This window comes from Dama dama, chromosome 20 (genome assembly GCF_033118175.1).
Source record: "Dama dama isolate Ldn47 chromosome 20, ASM3311817v1, whole genome shotgun sequence".
Classification (NCBI taxonomy): Eukaryota; Metazoa; Chordata; class Mammalia; order Artiodactyla; family Cervidae; genus Dama; species Dama dama.
The window spans coordinates 51,002,768-51,024,864 of NC_083700.1; the positions used below are offsets into that span (position 1 = coordinate 51,002,768).

Sequence of the window (22,097 nt, forward strand, 5' to 3'; positions counted from 1 at the left end):
AATCTTCCCAGTGTAAGTAGTATTTATGGCCTATTTTAAGAAGCATATTCACCTTGTCATATTTGCTTTCAAACTAATAAATATACTCTAAATCCAAGATATTTGATAACAGAATTTTTTAATGGTTAAAAAATAGTAAAAAGAACTTTTGAACAATAAAATAAAAATTTATACCATTGCACGTTTGCCTTTTAATATGGCACAACTAATCTTTAATATACATTTGTAAAAGGCACCATATATTAACAAGGTAAAGAATGCAAAAAAACCCAAAACTGAGCCACTTTCTCCAACTTCCTTTTTGTCCAAGTGTATACATTTTAAGGCAAATGCTTTTCTGTGCAAAATACAACAGAAGAAAATCAACATTATACTACAAGTTCACACATTCTCAGATTTTTTTCAATATCATTTGTCAGGATACTTATTTATCATAAAGCATATTAAAACAATTTTTTCCTAATGAAGCTTAAAGAAGTTGATGAACAATTTTTAAAAATTATTTGGAGATTCCATTATAGATTCCTCATAGAAAAAGTCAATCTTTTCTTCGTGTTTCTTCTTTTAGAAATGTCCATATCAATTTGTTCACTATGTCAGGTTGTTCTTGTTGGAGCCAATGACTGGTTTCTGACAAAATAGTCAGCCTGAAATAGTTTTTAACATAAATCTTTGTGACTTCAGCCATCTCAACGTCCATAAATGCGTCTTTCTCTCCCCACAGTAGTAGTGTTGGAGTGATCACCATGTGATGTTTGAGAGGCAGGCAGCTATAAAAACAAAACATGTGGACTTGAGACTCAGTGTAAGAGTTAAAATAACATTTTCCCAAAATGTTTCTTTAGGCCACATATTTTTAAGGAAGGCAGTTATCACCACCAAAAGGGTGAAAATTAGTTCCTGGGAGAGTGAAAAATTTACACTTTTTAGATATAAGCCATGAATATACACATAGTACATAAACAGATATTAAAATTTTGTGGGGTGGGGGAAATTATGAAAAAATGTCTAAAAAGGCTCTGAAGGGAGGTAATGACAAAAAATGGTTGAGGGGACTTCCCTGGTGTTCCAATGATTAGCAGTCTACCTTCCAAAGCAAGGAACGTGGGTTTGATCCCTGTTCGGGGAACTAGGATCCCATATGCCACAGGGCAAATAAGCCTATATGCTGCTAATACTGAGCCTGTGCTATAACTAGAGTGAAGCCTGTATGCCTCAAAGAAAGATAATAAACAAATAAATGACTGAGAAACACTGCATTAGGCAATCAATCCGTATCATAAAAAATTTAAAGGTCTATTTAGCAAAGGGCCCGATAAAAGTTTTAATTGGATGAGGATGGCAAAATTGATAATGAAGGCTATAAATTAAATATGAAATTCATCACTTGAAGGATAATTTGCTTTAAAAGGAAACCAGAATTTCTGAATGGTGTGATAAAAGGGAGCTTTTAAACAGTGTTACTGTTTAAATATATTTTAATTGTTTGTTGGATAATCTAATGCATTTTATGTGAAAATTAGAACTGAAAAGACGGAAAATATATATGGAATGAGCTTTAATATTACATGATACTATATTTTTCAAGGAGATTCTTTTTAAAATATAAAGCTTTTATTATATATTTTCTTAAATACAGAAAAATATAAAGAATAAAATCATGCATAATTGCATCATTTAAAAGATGGTCATTTTCTATGTATATAGTTGAAATCATAAGTACAGAAAATATACAGTTTATACACAATATATATATAAAAATTCTATACTAAATTATAACTTTCTTATTTCACAAGGTTTTTCAAAAATAATTGTAAAACATGACTTTATGGCATAATAACCCATAAATGGTTTGACTCTTCCTGTATAATTGAATATTTAGATTATAGCGTCACTTAAAAGAAGAGGAGGGTGTTTTACATGAAGCTACATGCTACAATGAGCATTTTATGCCCAACTCTTTGTTGGCATCTCAGATAACTTCTTTAGGACAGAGTCCTAGAAGTGGAATTCCATATTTCTAAAGCTTTTGACATCTTCTGCTAAGCTGTTTTTCAGAAAGGTGGGATGGTCTTAATTTCACCCCTGTTAACTAAGAATGAGAATGAACATCTAACTAGACACTCTCCAACACTGGATTATATTTTCACTAGTTATAGAAAAGCCCTAATGTGTGTCTATTTGGGGTTGATAGGATGCTACTGGAATGTGCAGGATATCACATATGTCCACCAAAGATTTAACTTTTGACTCCATGCAAGTGGCCATCATCTGGTTGTAATGCTCCTAAAAATTAAATTCTTTGTGAATAGGTAAATGGACAGAAGAACAGGGAGGGCTACAGTCCCTGGGGAGTTAGACAGGGCTTAGGAATAATAACTAGGTCAAATTTGGTTCTTACCATCCCCATGAGACGGTTATAAGTGTTAGGATACTTCTCATTCATTTTTTTAGTTTCCTTTAGGAGAGATTTTCCTTAAACCCTCCTTGATCCTTGCCCCATCCCTGGCTGCTGAGTGGTGGTTGTTGATTAAGGGTTCTGGACTAAAGAGAGTATATAAAATAATATGTCCTGAGGTGAGATTTACTCTCTTTTTCCTTCCCTCTCTTATCAGAGTCGAGGGAGCCGATGGACTGAGGGGCTGAGGAGATTTGAGTTTGCCCTTCAAATTTTCCCATAGGTGAACTGCTGTAAAGTCTAGACTGGGAACAGTTATCAAGACCATTTCAAGTCTCATTTAATATGAAGGCCACAGTCTTCAATCTATCCTTTATGGGTCATGAAGTTCATATTTTGGTTTTCACCTGCTAACTCCTATGTGATTTCTCAACTGGTTAAGAAACTGGGCAGGAAAAAGGGATGCTATTTGTCAGGTCCCCCCAAATACAGCATATGTATTTCTATAAACAGTACATAGAGGTGCCTTGTATTTTTAAAACTTTATTAGTGTCAGATTGCAGATATCCTTTCACAAATTGCTTCTGTGCCTTAAGATTATATTTTTAATATTTATCTATTGATGATACATGTAGTTCTTTTTCTTTTTTGATACATGTAGTTCTACTTCATTTACTTTCACTGTTGTATACAATTCTATTGTATGACTACATATACAATGGATCACAACTGATTCATTCTCTTCTTGGACATTTTAAAACTTCCAATTATTTTGATAATTTAAATAATACTGAGCTCATTCTTGTAACCATCCACTTGTGCCCAAGTGGGAGAGTTTTCTTTCAGTATACCCCCAAATGGACTTGCCACCTCAGAGAATATGCACATCATCAATATTACTTGATATTATCAAGTTGTTTTCCAAACTGACCATATGCTCCACCCTCAGCATATAAGGATTTGCTTTGTATCATATCATTGCCAACACTTGTTCTCAAAAGTTTAAATTTTTTTTCCAATCAAATGAGTTTAAGATACTTTGTTTACCTGTTATGGTAGAGACTACTTCCCAAACTTCTTCCCTTCTACCACAGTGATAGAAAATCCAATTATTAGCTGGACAAAGGACCATCCAGAATGAAGACTGACTATGTTTCCCAGGGTTCTTGCAGCAAGGTGAGGGTATGTGGTTTATGAGAAATGATTTGGGCATCATCTAAGTTGTGTCCAATATGCCTGCCCCTTCCCTTTCTCACTTTCCACTCACTGAAATGCAGATGTGTTGTTAAACCATCTTGAACCACACAGATAAGGACAATATATGAGGGATGGCAGAATAACAAAATAGAAAGACCGAGATCTCTGACCAAAGAGTGACCTAACAGCTTTGATGACTGCACACAATATAGCCACCATATCAGCCTTAGACTATTAACGTTTTTAATGCCACTGTTACTTTAGGTCTTTATTGCAAGCAGTAAAACCTATGTCCCACTACTAAGGTGGAGCATCTTTCATGTTACTGACAGATCCCTTTTTAAAAAAAAAAAATTATTTTTGGCTGTGCTGGGTCTTTGTTGCTACGCAGGCTTCTCTCTAGTTGCAGTGAGCGGGGGCTACTCTTCTTTGCAGTGTTAGGACATCTCATTGTGGTGACATCTCTTGTGGAAGAGCATGGGCTCTTTAGGGCACATGGGCTTCAGTAGTTGCAGCAGTGGGCTCCGTAGTTGTGGTTCCCGGGCTCTAGAGCACAGGCTCAACAGCTGTGGTACATGGGCTTAGTTGCTCCAAGGCATGTGGGGTCTTCTGGGACCAGGGATTGAACCTGTGTCTCCTGCATTGGCAGGCAGATTCTTTACCACTGAGCCACCAGAGAAGCCCCTAGATCCCTTTTCTGCAAATTGCCATTTCATATCCTTTACTCATTTTTGATTGGGTTGTCTTTTCCTTATTGATTTGGAGACATTCTTTATAAACTCTAGATAATATTAATTCATGATTAATTGTGCGTTGCAAATAACTTCTCCCTATCTGAGGCTGTCTCATCATTTTATGATATTTTTAATATACAGATGTTTAAAAAAATATATACAGATGTTTTAAATTCTAGTATGGTCAAAATCATCAGTTTCCATATGCTGAACTGTTTGTGTCTTATTTGAAAAAATTTTCCTAGTTGAGGTCATGAAAGTTTTCTCTTATATCATCTTCTAGACATTTGAAAGTCTGCTTATCATATTTAGATTTTTTATTTCCCTAAGATTTATCTTTTGCTTGGTAAAAGATAGAGATCTAATTTCATTTTATTCTATATGGATATTCAATTATTCCAAGAAAATGCATTGAATATTTTCACCACTTGTTTTATTTATTTATTTTTTTGTTTTTAAATTTTTATTTTATTTTTTTTTCATTTATTTTTATTAGTTGGAGGCTAATTACTTCACAACATTGCAGTGGGTTTTGTCATACATTGACATGAATCAGCCATGGAGTTACATGTATTCCCCATCCCGATCCCCCCTCCCACCTCCCTCTCCACCCGATTCCTCTGGGTCTTCCCAGTGCACCAGGCCCGAGCACTTGTCTCATGCATCCCACCTGGGCTGGTGATCTGTTTCACTATAGATAATATACATGCTGTTCTCTTGAAACATCCCACCCTCGCCTTCTCCCACAGAGTCCAAAAGTCTGTTCTGTACATCTGTGCCTCTTTTTCTGTTTTGCATATAGGGTTATCATTACCATCTTTCTAAATTCCATATATATGTGTTAGTATGCTGTATTGGTCTTTATCTTTCTGGCTTACTTCACTCTGTATAATGGGCTCCAGTTTCATCCATCTCATTAGGACTGGTTCAAATGAATTCTTTTTAACGGCTGAGTAATATTCCATGTCACCACTTGTTTTAAATGCTCTCTGTCATACCAAGTTCCCATGTATGCGGTCCCATTAGGGGGCTTTCTTCTCTGCTCCATTAGTCACTTTGTCCCAGAGTCAACACCATATCCTGTTTAGTTTCTAGCCTCACTGTAAGTTTTAAGATCTGACAGGGTTGTGCTGTGCTGTGCTGAGTCGCTCAGTCATGTCAGACTCTGTGACTCCTTGGACTGGAGCCCGCCAGGCTCCTCTGTCCCTGGGGATTCTCCAGGGCATGGGTTGCCATGCCCTCCTCCAGGGAATCTTCCCAACCCAGGGATCGAATCCAGGTCTCCCACACTGCAGGTGGATTCTTTACCTAGCCTCCTGACAGGTTTAGTTACCTACCTATTCTTTTCTTTAAAATGGAAGTCTTTAAAATTGTCTCAGCCTTGTGCTCCCCCATACAAATTTTAAAATCAGCTTGTTATGTTTCATGAAAAACCTTCTGACAGTTTTGACTGAAATTTTATTGTTTATAGATTAATTTGGGAAAAATCAACAATGTTATGATATTGAAGTTTTTCACTTGTGAAGATGATAAACGAGTGTTATTTTCAGTAGTTTACATCAGCAAGTCTGTATCAATGTTAAAACATTAAAATACTTCTCTATGGGTTAGTAAATAGACAAGGCCCCTAGCTCATATTCTTTATTGCTTCCAATACATTTTGATAATCCATAAAGGTCATTTTTTGTTAGAGTCATTCCTTTATACCTAATATTTTTGTTGCTATTGTAGGTATATCTATTTTTTAAATGTTTTATAACTGTTGTTGGTTTATAAGATTGTAACTTTTGTATAGTAACCTTATGTATACCAACTTTGCTGAACTGTTTTTGTTCTAGTAATTTTTTTCTGTAGATTTTCCCTTTCTCTAAATATATAACTACATTGCGTGCCTGCCTGTTCAGTTGCTCGGTCATGTCCAATGCTTTGCAACTCTATGGACTGTAGCTCACCAGACTCCTCTGTGTATGGGATTTCCCAGGCAAGAATACTGAAGTGGGTTGCCATTTCCTACTTGAGGGGATCTTCCCTACCCAGGTATCAAACCTGTGTCTCTAATATCTCCTGCACTGGCCAGCAGATTCTTTACCACTAGTGCCATCCTGAGAAGCCCATATTACTACATTTTGTGTGTGTGTGTGTGCTAAGTCGCTTTAGTCGTGTCTAACTCCTTGCAACCCCATGCCAGGCTCCTCTGTCCATGGGATTTTCCAGGCAAGAAAACTGGAGTGGGTTGTCATTCCCTTCTCCAGGGATCTTCCTGACCCAGGGATTGAACCAGCATCTCTTATGTCTCCTGCATTGGCAGGTGGGTTCTTTACCACCAGTGCCCCCAGGGAAGCCCATATAACTACATTATCTATACATAAACTTCTTCAGTTTTTTTTTTTTTAATGTGCTAGCTAAGACTTTCAATACAGTGGTGAAGAGAAGAGAAGCAGTTATAGCAGACAAGTTTATCTTTAGTCTTTATTTTTCAAGGGAATGTTTTCAGTGTTTCATCACAAGGTATGATGTTTACTACAGGTTTCTGGTAGACAGAAGTACCTTCTGCATTGTTGTCATAATGGAACCATAATATGATTAACAGAATTCCTCTGTCCATGGAATTCTCCAGGCAAGAATACTGGAGTGGGTTGCCATTTCCTTCTCCAGGATATCTTCCTGACCCAGGGATCAAACCCTGGTCTCCTGCATTGAAGGCAGATTCTTCTACCATCTGAGCCACAAGGGAAGCCTAACATGATTAACAGAAAGACACTAATAGACATAGAGAATATCAAGTTTAATGGCAAATGAGAAGAAAACTTATAAAGATGATTTTATAAAGCAGGAAATAATGTATTATTCTCTTAGACAGAACTAGGACTTCTCAGGTCCCCCAGTTTCCCATGAAAATACAGTTGTGAACAGTACCACAAAGCATTTTGCCCTTTTAGAGGAGGTTTTTGATCCTCTTGGCCCTGATTCCCGGAATATATTTTTATATGCCTGCCAATGCTCCAGTACAAACCCCTGATTTTTCTCTTGGACAGCTGAGTAAAGCAAATATCTTTCCCCCAGAAATACCCCTTCAGGCAATTCAGGTTTAGCTGAGGTCCACCTTCTATCCTGTTTCTAGTCTACAAAGTAGATAGAAGATGTGTTGGATTTTAATAAACGCTTTCTCTTAATTTACCTAGATGATCTTATTTTTCCCTTTAATCTGTTAATGTGGTAAGTTAATGGGTTTTAATGCTGTTAGGTTTAATTGTTAATGCATGCTAGATTCTGTTTGATAGTATTTTATTTTGAATTTATGGATCTATATTTACAACACAATTTGATCTAATTTCCTGTGTTATACAATCCTTGTCTTGTTTTGTTACAGAAGTTATACCAACCTGAGAAAATGAACTGAAGTATATACCTTCTTTTTATAATGTCTGAAAGAGTCGAGTCTATTTAAGAGTGGGATTTTCTGGGGCTTCCCTGTTGGCTCATTGGTAAAGAATCTGTCTGCCAATGCAGGAGACAGGGGTTTGACCTCTGATCCAGGAAGATCTCACATGCCGTGGAGTAACTAGGCCATGCACCACAACTTCTGAGCTCATACCCTGAAGCCCATAAGCCACAACTGCTGAAGCACACCTATGAGGCCTGTGAGCTGCAACTGCTGAAGCCCTGGTACTCTAGAGCCCATGCGTGCTCCGTGACAAGAGAAGTGACCACAATGAGCAGCCCGCGCTCTGCAACCAAGAGAAGGCCCCGCTCGCTGCAACCACAGAAAGGCATCACAGCAACAAAGACCCAGTGTAATCAAAAATAAATAAATAATTTTTTTTAAGAGTGGGACTTTCTGAGGTAGAATTTATGTGTAAAACCACATAGGCCTATTTGTATGGGTGTGTATGTATATGTAGTTTGTAGATATGCTTAAATTAATAACCCAATTTCTTTAATGTGTATATCTATTCAGGTTTTCTAGTTCTTCATGAGTCAGTTTTGTGTGTTAAGCTTTCCCTAAAAACTACCCATGTTGTCAAGATTCTCAAATTTATTAACATAAATTTTATATTTTAATATCTGTTGTTTGTACTTAGATCTATTTTCTCTTTCCTGATATAGTTCGTTCATGCCTTTTTTAAGCCAATCTTGTCAAAAGTTTATCTATATTAATAGTGTTGAAAAAATCTGCTTTTGTTGATTCTCTCTATTCTGTCTTTGTTATTTTATTGTATTAATTTCTGCTTTTTACCTAATTTTATTTTCCTTCTAATTTACTTTTGTTTACATGTTGTTCTTTTCCAAATATCTTGAGTTGAAATCTTAGCTCCCTGGTTTTAAATCTTCTCTTCTTAATATAAGCAAGAAAAACCATAAATATATTTCTTTCTAAGCATTGTTTTAACTGTCTACAGGCTGTAATACTTTTTTCTGTTTTTACCAGTTTCTGATATGATTTTTTTGATCCACAAGTAATACAGAAGTTTGAGATTTTTCTGACTGTATTGAGTTTTCTAAAAGTTTGTTGCTGTCAATTTCCCACCACACTGTGTTCAGAGAACACAATCTATGTGATATTGATCCTTTGGTTAAGGCTTGCTTTATGGTCCAGTATGTAAAAATCACTCCTTATAAATATGATATGTGCTTAAAAATATTGTGTATTTTCTAATTGTTGGGTGCAGGATTCTAGAGTTGATCATCACATTAAAGATGTTAATTGGATTGTTTAAATATATATCCTTATTAATTTTCTGCTTGATTGATCAGCTTCTGAGAGAGGTGGATGAAAATCTCCAATAGTAACTGTGGATTTCCCATTTTTTTCAAGTCTGTCAAATTTTGCTTTGTTACGAGTTTAGACTTTCAAAAGTCTTCTTGCAGGCTATTCCTATAACTAGTCTAATTCCAAGTTCATTATGATTCCTTGCATCCAAATTTTGGAGTGTCCTTGGATGGAAGTATGGTCCTGGGGAGACCTTAGGGTGACTTTCATATCTGAGTATAATGTACTATACTTTATTTGTAGTCATTATATTTGTATACCTTGTTTTTAATGATGTACTTGACCTTGATTACTGTATGTAAAAGGAGTCAAGGGTCAGTTGAGCTTTCAGAAGGTTTGAGCTAGATTTAACCTGCAGCAGGGGCTTCTCTGGTGGCTTAGATAGTAAAGAATCTGCCTGCAACGCAGGAGACCTGAGTTCCATCCCTGGGTCGGGAAGGTACCCTAGAGAAGGGAACAGCAAACCACTCCAGTATTGTTGCCTGGAGAATTCCATGGACAAAGGAGCCTGGCAGGCTACAGTCCATGGAGTCGTATAAGAGTCTGACACGACTAAGCAACTAACACAACACTAGCCTACAACAATCTAGTTTAAAATTATCTTTTGCCTTTATGTAAAACTGTGAGTTTTGAACTTCACAGGCCTCCATTTTGTTTTGTTTTTTCTCTCCAAGCTAATTAACAGGATTCTAGAGCTTACTCTTGGGAATGCAAGTCCTCCTAGTGAATGATCAATCGTTAGTAAAAGAATCTCAAAAAGATGAGAATATTTTCCCTCTTTCTTTTTAGCTACTTAAAACATACTGTTTTGCATCACAAAGCTATCCCTCTGATAAAGGGATAAATTGAGAACATGTTAAAACCAGCATTCTTATCCCCTGTTCAAAATTTAGACTTGTGTGAAAATGTGTTGTTCTATTTTTCTCTCATAATAACTCTCTTAAAAGTTATTTGTGAAAAGCAAATGACAAAACATGAACTTCAGACAATGTTGCTATATCCTATAAAATGTAACCTGTAGCCTTTGCAATGTCTGCCTTGCTTGATAAATTATTACCTACAAGTACCTTTTGGAACTTTCTGGGTGACTCAGATGGTAAAGAATCTATCTGCAACGCAGGAAACCTGGGTTGGATCCATGGGTCGAGAAGTTTCCCTGAAGAAGGGAATGGCAGCCCACCCGAGTATTCTTGCACGGAGAATTCCATGGAGATAGGAGCCTGGTGGGCTTCAGTCCATGGGAGCGAAGAGAGTCCAGGACACGACTGAGTGACTAACACAAGTACCTTTTAAATCAACATCTCTATTTTGCAAAAAATACACATATATTTTTATACTTGTACATTTTGCTATTGTTGTTAGTCAAAAAAGATGTGGATTTACCTCTCTTTTCATTCATATAGTCTCATGGATTCCACATTCAAAGAATTTGAGAGATTTTGTTTCATTGAAAGTAACACCTGCTACAACTTTTTTCCATCCTCTTACTTTCAACCTTCTTGTGTCCTTGTGATTTAATTGTGTCTCAATCCATTCTGACATTTTGGTTTTTAACTGGTAGGTGTAACACATCAATATTTATTGTGTTTATTGACATACTGAATTATTTTTAACATCTTATTTTGTGCTTTCTATTTACCCTGCTTTGCTTCCTTTTTTTCCTTTCCTGCCTTCTTTTGAATTGATAGTTTTCTAGTCCCTTTCTACTGGTTTGGAAATAATGCATTCTATTTCTATTATTTTATTTTACTAGAAAACAAATTATTACATATATATTTTATGTGAGTGATTTCCAACTTTATATGTCTACCTATCATTTATCTATCTATATGATTTATAATTCTGTTGTACATGTCAAATATAACCTGTCTTTTGTATTTTATTTCTCTAAGTTACATTCTAGGTAATTCTTTTTAGATCTACCTTCCAATTCATAATCCTCTTTAGCTTGTCTGACGGGCTATTTAACTTACTTAGGGACTTTAAGACTTCAGTAACATACTTTTCATTTCTAGAAGTTCTTTTGGTTCTTTTCCAGCCCTTTCCACCCTCTCATGATATTTTTCTTATTCTTTAATTATGTTTTTATTCTTTCATATACTTAACAATTTAAACTTACTTTACAGTCTTTATTACTTCTATTATTTGAAATTTTTATGAGTTCTGCTGCAATTGTGTTCTGACTCACTATTGGTGGGTAGGTATTTTTTATAATTTGGATTATCAACTCATCTTCAGTGGACCTTATCTGTGGGGATATTGTGAGTCTGAATTGAGGTCTATCTTCCAGAGAGATTCTGTCTTTGTTTCTGCATGTTTCCTAGGGAATGTTACCAGCCTATGATGATGTTAAAATATAATTTTTTCTCCTAAGAATTCTAGTATTATGGAAGTAGCATAAATTCAAACCCCTAAACATTTTTAAGGCAGTCTGTGGCTGCTAATATTCAAAGAGAATCTTTTTTCTCCTATGTAGAGTCCAAACTCAAACAAATTTCCGTGTCTTATCTTTCACACTATATTTTCTCTCTAGACAGTATCTTCTGAAACAAAAGCCTCATTTATCTGTTAGTGACTCCAAGATATCACATATCCTCACCCCAGATTCTCTCCTATGAGTTCCAGACTCTCATATCCTACTGACTATTTGAATAATCTAAGGCATCATTTCAAACTCAACTAGTCTAAGGTCAATAACAGAGAAGGCAATGGCACCCCACTCCAGTACTCTTGCCTGGAAAATCCCATGGACGGAGGAGCCTGGTAGGCTGCAGTCCATGGGGTCGCTAAGAGTTGGACACGACTGAGTGACTTCACTTTCACTTTTCACTTTCATGCACTGGAGAAGGAAATGGGAACCCACTCCAGTGTTCTTGCCTGGAGAATCCCAGGGACGGGGAAGCCTGGTGGGCTGCTGTTTATGGGGTCGCATAGAGTCAGACACAACTGAAGCGACTTAGCAGCAGCAGCAGCAGCAAGGTCAATATAATTTATGACCTCAAAATGAGTTCTCTTCTAGTACTTTCTGTCTCAGTGATTGGCCTGACTATTCGTAGAGTTGTTCATGGCAGGGATTCGGGAGTCATCTTTGACATCTCTCTTCTTCTCAGTTCTCCATCCAACCCATTACCAACTGTGTCAACTTATCTCTTAAATATGTCTTACATCTACCCACTCTCCCCATCTCTACTGCTTTCAGAATAGTTCAAGCTGCCATCTTCTTTAGCCTGGATTTCTGAAGTTTTGCCACATTCATTCTTTCAACACATTCTCCATATTGAGTGAATATATCCAAATACAAATTGGATCATTTTTCTGCTTGAAACTCTCATTCACTGGCTTCACATTCATGGCTCTTAATATGGTCTGCTTGGCTCTGCTTAACCAGCTGCTGCCTACCTCTCGGACTCATTCTCATTCCCTCTCTCCTTTGCATCCTCACTTTCTGTGCTCTATCTGCCACTTTGTTCCTTAAAACCATAGCCTTCCATCTTCCTGCACAGCCTTGGAAGAGGCTGTTTCCTTTTTCTGGAATGCCAGTCTCCCTACCCCAAACTTTATCCAGTCAATACCAAACTCATCCTTAACGTCCTCATTCAAACATTATTTCTTCCATTCTCATCCCTTTCTTTCAAAGTCTTTATGTTCAAAATCATTTATGTTTAAATGATTATTTAAAAATATAACTAAAAATATACATCTATTCAAAATCCAAAGGGACAGAAGTGGATGGAGTTATGGATAAAACAAGTTACACCTACATGGGAGATCTACTGTATTATTTTCTTTACTTTTCCGTATGTTTAATTTTCTATTAAAAAAGATTATGCAACGTATAAAAACCAATATAATTTGAGTATTTGGATAAACGGTGAACTTAATCTTAAAAATCGAACATTGACTCTGTATGGAATGAATATTTTGTTTAACTAAAAAGAACAAATTATACTGACCTGAAGATATTTCGGTAATGGTTAATTGGACCGCTTAATGCTCCAGGCTGAGAAAAAACATAAATATAAGCTTCAAGATCTTCTGTTGTTAGTCGACATCCTTTTCTTCCAATGCCAGTGCTATGACTAGTAAACAGATGTTTCAAAGCCTGGTAAGTGAGAAAAGAATAATTAAGACTTTACAGCTACTTAACAATAACTAAATATTTGGCTTTTGAAAGAGAATGATGGTCAGTGTACAGTGATTGCTCCCAACTTCTGCTCTAGCCAGGCTGGAGACCTCATTGTTTACAAGCACATTTTATACATTTCTGCCGACCTGGCTTTATTTTTTGATATTCTTCCCTTTAGTCCCCCATGCACACTTCACCTTTTTTTTCCACACTTCACCTTTATGAAAAGTATCCTGTCTTCTTGGTGTCTATTCACATTCTGCTGAGCTAAGTACTATCTCTATCCTAAAGCCTTCCCTAATATTCCAGCTAACAACTGTTTGTCTGTTTACTGACAACGAATCTATCACCACCCCATTTGAACTTCTTTTTGACCACAGCCTAGAGTAACAAACACATTTTACATCATGATCCAGTTTATAGATCTACATATATATTTCTAAAACAAAAGTTTAAAGAAATAACTCTTATTACAGCATGTAGTGATATCTTCAATTCTGTTCTACTTTATATTTAAGAATTCAAATTGCAAGTCACTTTACTGAATTGCAAAACTTATATCATGACTTACAAATGGGTCCCCCCTACAATCTGAAATCTCTATACCGGTATTTCTCAAATTGTGTCTCTTAACTAGCTGAATCAGAATTATTGGGATTCTTTTTTAAAAAATTTATTTTTAATTGGAGAATAATTGCTTTACAATAGTGTGTTGGTTTCCGCCATATAAAAACATGAATCAGCCGTAGGTATACGTATGTCTGCTACCTCTTGAACCTCCCCCCACGTCCCACCTCATCCCACTGTCCTAGTTTGTCACAGAGCACTGGTTTGAGTTCCCTGAGTCCTACAAGGAGATTCCCATACAGCAGATTCCCACTGGCTATTTGGGATTCTTGTTTAAAATTAGACCCTCAACCCCAAAACATGCTTGCAAAAATATTAAATGACACGTGCAGGAGGTGATTCGTTGCAACATTATTTGTGACAGAAAAAGAATGGAAACAAATGTTTATCAGTGGGTGAGGTAGCGGTGGTTGAATAAACTATGGCATAGCCACACAATGGCATATTAGTGTTTTTAGGACTCTAAGAAAAGATGGAGACACTCTCTATGCTGATGATGGAGTCACCTGCAGGATATATTGTTAAGTGGCAAAATAAAGCAAGGGTGGAAAATAGTGTTTATATTAATAGTATGTTATCTTTTGTGAAAAAAGGAGAAAACATATATGCACATTTGCTTATGTTTTTAATAGAAACAATAAAAAGATGAAACAAAACTAGCCAAAATGGTTTTCTATGGGAGAAAGAAGAATAGGATGGAGATAGAGAAGCAGAGATAAGACTCTTCTGAATGTATGTTGTTTTATTAGACTTTTAACTTAAAACCATATATATGTTTCATATAACATCACAGAAGTTATGTAAAAATCCTGTAGTCTTAAATTTGCTTTGGAAATGTGGATAAGAACTCATAATTTTTTTTCTGTCTAAAAAATATGTATGTCCAAATCCCATCCACTGGAAAGATCTAGAAGCAATGAAAGCTCAGTAACAATTATCACCTAAATCATGGTCTCTAAATACTATATCCTGCTAATAGGAGCCAGAGTTCCTTCAGTAAATGACTGATTCCAGATCTGGAACAGGACATAAATAATGAACTTAGGAGATCAAGGAAGCAAGCTACTCCTGACTAAAGGGCTCTTGTGTCATGGGGACACAGGAGCCAACGCGAAGGAGTTCATGCTTGTAACAATCTGGGCATCAAATAGAATAAAGACTGTGATCAGTTGATACATCAGTTCAGTTCAGTTTAGTCGCTCAGTTATGTCTGACTTTTTGCGACCCCAGGGACTGTAGCACACCAGGCTTCCCTGTCCATCACCAACTCTGGGAGCTTGCTCAAACTCATGTCCATCGAGTCAGTGATGCCATCCATAGCAAACAGATTTTCAAAAATCATGAACTCATAATGATATGAAAAAAACGTGCATTGGTCATCACTGGGGGTTTCCAGGGCACCAACTCATTACTCTGGACATTGTTTATAAAGGGAAATAATGAAGCATTTATCTTGCCATTCTTGTGGGAACTATATTTCAGAATAACCAAATACGGATGTGGAAAACTCTTCTTTATAGAAGAATTCTAGTTAATAAAAGCAGAAAGAATAATAGAACTAGAAAATCACTATTTTCTAAATGAACCTAGGCAGTGATATTCAAGGTCTGCTAGAATTATTTGGTGAAATGTTGTTAGGCAATTTGGATAGCCTGATAATTTGTAAGCTCACTGGTGAGTATTAGTATTACTAAAACTGGAACAACTAGACATTTTGTGCTTCTTTGACATAATGCATTAGGAAATATACAGTACTACCTATAAAATAATTCTTGTCAAATTAAACCATCAAGCCTCTAGAGCAGTAGCACCTATGAAGTAGGAAAGACAAGGGTTAGCAGAACTAGTTAAATAATACCATGATGAAGGAGTCAGTCAAATCCAGAATATGAACCATTCCTCAGGACATATGAACAAATTTCTTCATAAAAAAAAAAGTGGTGGTAAAAAGAAAAGAACTGTTAAATGATTTTAAAAGCCTTAACAACCAAATACAATGTTCAGTCCTTATTTGATTCCTGATTCAAACAAATAAAGTGTATAAAGACAGTTGAGACAGTTAAGAGAATCTGAAGGGCATTTAATGATATTAAGAAGTTGTTCATTTTCTTAGGTTTGAAAATGGCATAGAGTTATGTTTTCTTTTAAAGTCCTTATTGTCAGAAGTATATGCAGAATCATTTCCAAGTAAAAAATACTATGTCTTTTTTGACCTCCCTAAATACTTAACACCATGTTGGACAAATAAGAAGCAACCAATTAACTGAAGAAATAGATACTACACATGACTCTTGGTGTCACTGTAGATGGTACACCAATACCTGCAGGTTTAACTTTGTCTTGGGGTTTTCATTACTCCCAACGGCTTCCGCTTCTACTATTGTCACACTCTCTCATCTGGCATTCATATTCATTCTGCATGGAATGTTCTCTAGAAAGAGGTATGCCTTTAGGGGCACAGGCTCTCACAAAAATTTGAATTAACAGCCAGGCATTCAACCATACAAACAGACTGTAAAAATAAATGTGCATGCCTATAAATGAAACCTTACAAACATTTATCAAGTTTTAGCATTTGTCTGTTTTTCTTCCTAAAGATGGATTTTAATTTAAAATGTTTTTCATTAATAATAATACATTACTACATTATATTACATTAATACAGTACATTTGTTTGACTTACCTCTTTTTTTTGGCATAGGAGGAGATGCCTAAGACAGTGCATAACACATAACAGATATACAATAAATGATAATTTAAAATCAGAACAACATAAGGAGGACCAGTTTTGTTGGGGTTTTTTTTTTTTTGCTTGTTTTCAGTGCTTTAGTCTATCTTTGTTTTATTCTTAACTTCCTAATTTGTTATCCTCTTGGGCACCAGTCTTTTCTTACTTTAATTGAGGTATAATTAACATATCATATTATGTTAGTTTCAAGTGTACAACATAATGATTCAATATTTGTATATACTTCAAAATAATCATAAACAATAAGCTCACGGACAATAAGTCTGGTTAACATCCATCACCATATTTGACTTACTTTGAAATCATTTATGGAGAACATAAATTCTGGGAACCATGGTATCTGGAAGAAGTAATAATAGCTGGATTTGAACAGCTGGGCCGGGTGTCGTAAAATATATTCTGAAATTAAAATGCCATGTTAGACCTTATCCAAGTGATATGAATTACTATTGAAGTAACTTCTTTTTAAGACAATTTCACCTTTGAGATGATCCCATAAAAGTATTCAAATAAGGATTCCGTATATTTCTCTTTGGAACAATTTCTATGTTCTTATATTTTACTTTGGATATTTTTGGTATTTTAAATATTTATAGCACTTTGCATAAAAATAAAGTTTCATTTCGTGAAGTATGAACTCAAAAGGAATAAGAAAACTCAAACAACACTACCTTTTCTCCAAGGTTATTATCAGTGACTTAACACTTTTCCTAAGGATACATGGGGAAGTAATTGTCTATTGTTGAAAAAATTTTCCTGGCAGGTTGATTTAAGTTCATTTGGCCTCAACAGAAACTAAAGCATTTCCTTTAAATTCATTCATGTATCTAGAAAATGCATTCATTTAATGAATTTGTGAATATCTACTATGTGTGAGAGGATTTAGTGTGAACAAGAGAAAAGAGATTCCCATTCACCAGGAACTTACATAATAAATAAGTAATGAATACTTAAAAGGTCATTTTAGTTAGCAAAAATACCATAAAGAAAATTAAACATGGTAATCTGATTGAAAGCAATGGTTGGGTGGTGTGGAAGAGGAACTATTATTTAGTAAAGCTGGTGAAATAGGCTTCTCTGGGGATGCAGGAAGAATGTCAAGGAACAGAAAGTAGGTCCTGTGCTTGGCACATTAAAGAAGCAGAAAGAAGGCCAGGTGGCTGGTGTGTAGTGAATGAGGAGAGGAGATGGTATGAGATGAGTCAGAAAGAAAAGCAGAAGCCCAGTTAGGCAAGGCCAGAATGATAATGGATTTAAGTGTTTTGGGAAGACACTGAAGTTTTAAAACTAGGGAATAATGTGATCATACATATTAAATATTGGAGAAGGAAATGGCAACCACTCCAGTGTTCTTGCCTGGAGAATTCCACGAACAGAAGAACCTGGTAGGATACAGTCCACGAGGTCGCAAAGAGTTGGACACGACTGAGTGACTAACACACACACACACATATTAAATGTGCATACTTGTGTATTGTGTACTAAATTTTCCTCACTATAGAGGTGATTTTTCCCCCTCATTTCTAATATTGTAACTGTACTCAACGTGGTTGGAGTTTTTAAAATTATATTTCTCAGATAAGTAGAGCACTGTTATGCTTATACTTTTTGTAAAGTCATCATTGAGTAAGATGTGTTTAGCCCTGCATTAAGAGATATCAATACCATGAAGGGGAAAATATATTCCTATTACTTGAAGACCTCATATGGACCTGACCAGGGTTGAACCTATTATTAATGGTTCCAGAAATATTCAAGTATTTTCTTACTGAAATGATCAATTCCAGTATGGACAATAGCAGTGCATGTGTTGCTTCAGTTGTGTCTGACTCTTTGCGACCCAATAGACTGTAGCCTGCCAGGCTCCTCTGTCCATGGGATTCTCCAAGAATACTGGAGTTGGTTGCCATCCCTCCTTCAGAGGATCTTCCCGACCCAGGGGCTGAACCCACATCTCTCATGTTTCCTGTATTGGCAGGTGGTTCTTTACCATTAGTGCCACCTAGGAAGCTCCCGTATAGCAAGCAGTGTCACCAAAATAACATTTACTCCAGGGTCCTGATCAACTGAACAAGCATGTAGCACAATTTCTGTTGCCTAATGCAACTGAGAGAAATATGATGAACCTCAGTTTGATATTTGACTCCTAAGCAGTCACACTATTTACCTTAACCAAGATAGGATAATTGGATATGTATCTAAAATTTAACTTTTATACATATTTATACAATATTTATGTAATCATGTTCCCTTTCTCTTTCACTTTCTCTAATTTTGAAGAAAAAATAAATCTATGTTATTCTAATTTTTTTTCCTTGGGGGACTACTGCGGATTGTAACAGTACTGAATCTCAGAAAATTTGACAAGAATAGTTAAAGAGGACAAAATTAAAACTTACGTCAAAACCAAATAAAAATGTGCCTAGCCATTTTCACAGGTTGTTGTTGTTTTGTTTTTGTTTGCTTGTTTGTTTTAGATCATTCTTTTAATGATTTAAAGTTCTCTATAAAGTTCTCCTTATAGCAGAGGTTCTGAAACATATCCCATGTGGACCTGTGGGGATCCTCAAGACCCTTTCAAAAGATCCAGGTGGTCAAACTATTTCAATACAGTACTATTAGTTTTTCTCATTTTGTTGACATTTGCACATAAGGTACAAAGGCAATAGTAGATAAAGCTGTTGTTGCCTGAGCACAGATCAAAGCTGTGGCACTAAACAATACCAAATTATAATACATTGTATTCTTCACACCACACACTTGCTGTGAATAAATAACATAAAATGAAGTGGCAGTTTCACTTCTGAATGTGTTTGATGAAACAGCAAAAATTATTAATTTTATTAAATTTCTACCTTTTGTATGTGTCTTATGATGCAGTTAGAAAATATATATTAAGGCAGTTCTGTTGAACACCAAAATCAACGATTATCTAGAGAAAAAGCAATTCTTCAGCTGTGAAGCTGAATTAGCTGCCTTTTTAATAAAATTCATTTTTACTTGAGAGAATGACTAACAAACTGTCATCAGTCAGACTTGGGCATTTAGCAGATAGTCTCCTGAAAATGAACAAAGCAAGCCTGTCACTTGAGGGAAAACAGTGTCTGTTGTCAATTATCGAGTTCAAGCTTTCAAATGAAAATCAGAATTTTGAAAACTTGTGTCTGCTACTGTGAGCTTAACAGCTTTTCTATAAAGACTTTTTTGATGAAACTGGGGTGATATTTATGAAAGTGATTCTTTGATATCATATAATGAAACATGTCAATTTATGGAAGACCTGCATAACTCAATGACCCAATATCTTTCAATGCATGATGACTGCAAAATCATGCATAGGTAAAAAAAATCCATTCAAAGGGCTACAGAGACCAATGGATTTTAATGTGACAGAATACGAAAACTTCATTAATATGACATCAGATTGCACATTGTTACTAACCTTTAAGAAATCACCAATTTTTGAGTTTGGTGTAGTATTTAAGGAGAATATCCACACTTATTTGAAAAGGTTATTAAAATACTCCTCCCTTTTCCAATTACAAATCTGTGTGAGGCCAGATTTCTTCATATACTTCAATTCAAACATTTGCAACAGATTGAATGGAGAAGCAGATCTGAGAATCCAGCTGTCTTCTATTAAGCCAAAAATTAAAGAGGTTTGCAAAAATGTAAAATAATGACCCTTTTCACTAAAGTTTTGTTTTGGAAGATGTAGTTAAGTTTTCAGTAAAATGTTATACATATTAATATGTACTGGATTAATTATTTTTTAATGAATGAATACATAAACATTTAGAAATTTCTCATTTTTAATTTCCAACACAGTCAATGCATATGGGTATAACTCATATAAACAAATGCTCAGTGGCGTCTTCAATAATTTTTAAAAGTATAAAGGAGACCAAAAATTTGAGAACTACTGCTTTAAAGAATGCTGCCATTCTTGATATTCAAAGCAGTCAAGCAAGAGGAAAAGTTATTTCTAGGCTGTCAAGATTCTTTACTGTCAAAGTAATGTTACTGCATTTTTCCTTTAACTCTCCCCAAGTTAGCAGTAAAATGTCTTCTAAAAAAAATAAGATTATGCAAGCAAATATAAAGCTACACTTCCTTTGCCTCTTCAGGAACATTTAAAGCCAAGATAACTGATACTATTGTGTGCTAATATCATATTTTAATCACTTAATTTAAAAAAATATTACATTAATTGACTTTTACTGTTTTTAATCCAAAGTGTCAGTGACAACAGTGAGTTGTCATGCTATCAAAGATGTCTTAATGGAAATTTAAACTCACCTGTAAATACATTTGGATGAGGGAAGTTAATAACAATAAGCTTCATCACCATTTCTGGATAACAGATGGCAATTAACCAAGCAATCATGCCTCCCCAGTCATGGCCAATAAGAACACATTTGCTATACCCTGTAATTGAGAAATGAATGTTGAAATCATTGAAAAGAAACAGGTGAGTGCATCTTTACCACATATATACTAGATATGTTTCTAAAACTAACCATAATTATGTACTTTCTCCAGATACTGAGCTTGGTGTTTCCAAAATCTGTATGTCTGAATCTACTAGTGTAGTTTTTTCCAAAAATTTAGATGCCCAGGTCCATTATAGACCTAAAGATTCAGAATCTCTCTTGGGAATTTATACTTAAAGAAAAAATCTGCAATAATTCAGCTCTGGTTACATAAACCTGAGTTTGGAAAACCATGGTAAACACTACACATACCTAGGTCGTAAGCAAGATTACAGTATTGATTTCACTAGAAAATTGCATGATGACAAAATTAGGCAAAGTCTGACTGAATTACACAAAATATGAATGATATATGGCTGGTGGAAATCAGTGTCTCTGATTTTATTGTAATCACACTAAATTACAATGCTGCAGTGACACCCCCAGACTGCATCCATTTTTTCTCCTCTAAAAATCTTGACCTGATCTATGCTCTCATTAGACTTTTGTAGAAATGGGTCTTTGATTTCATGGGTTTCTCACTATACTGGCTCTGTAAACACACTGGGTTTTAGTCAAAAGGGATGTAATGGATTAGATTATTACTAAAAAATATTTACTCCTTATTCCCCTTTTCCCAGTGCATAGAGGTAGTATACTTTACCACCAAGCCTCCCCCACCCCCGCACCATTTTTGGTCTGAGGCATGCAGGATCTTAGTTCCCCAAGCAGGGATAGAACCTGTGCTTCCTATGGAAGCATGGAGTCTTAACCACTGGACCACCAGGGAAGTTTCTTTACTATCCATTTCATGTGAGACTTGGCAGTGTGATTTGCTTTGGTTTCTTGGTGGCTGTATGACTTGATTTGGGGCTCAGTCATGTGACTTGCTTTGACCAATGAGCAGTGACCAGAAACTTGAAATATGTTTTGCTATGGGGCTCATCCTCTTGCCACTTCAATCACAGCGAGAAGAGCTTCCCCTAGGTAGCTTCTCTCCTTTAGCTGGGGCTGCAACCCAAT

At 35.7% G+C, this 22,097-nt stretch overlaps 1 protein-coding gene across 1 annotated transcript in view; it reads right to left on the bottom strand.

Moving 5' to 3' along the window:
- Window positions 1–312: 312 nt before the first annotated feature.
- EPHX4 (epoxide hydrolase 4) overlaps window positions 313–22,097 on the bottom strand; it is a 32,150-nt gene continuing 10,365 nt past the window's right edge. Inside the window, exons 4-7 of the mRNA XM_061119986.1 lie at window positions 20,902–21,030; window positions 16,898–17,001; window positions 13,054–13,202; window positions 313–770 (exon numbers count right to left, since the gene is read on the bottom strand). Of these exons, the coding sequence (XP_060975969.1) occupies window positions 539–770; window positions 13,054–13,202; window positions 16,898–17,001; window positions 20,902–21,030 (614 nt within the window). The 3' untranslated portion in view covers window positions 313–538. The remainder of the gene's footprint in view (window positions 771–13,053; window positions 13,203–16,897; window positions 17,002–20,901; window positions 21,031–22,097) is intronic.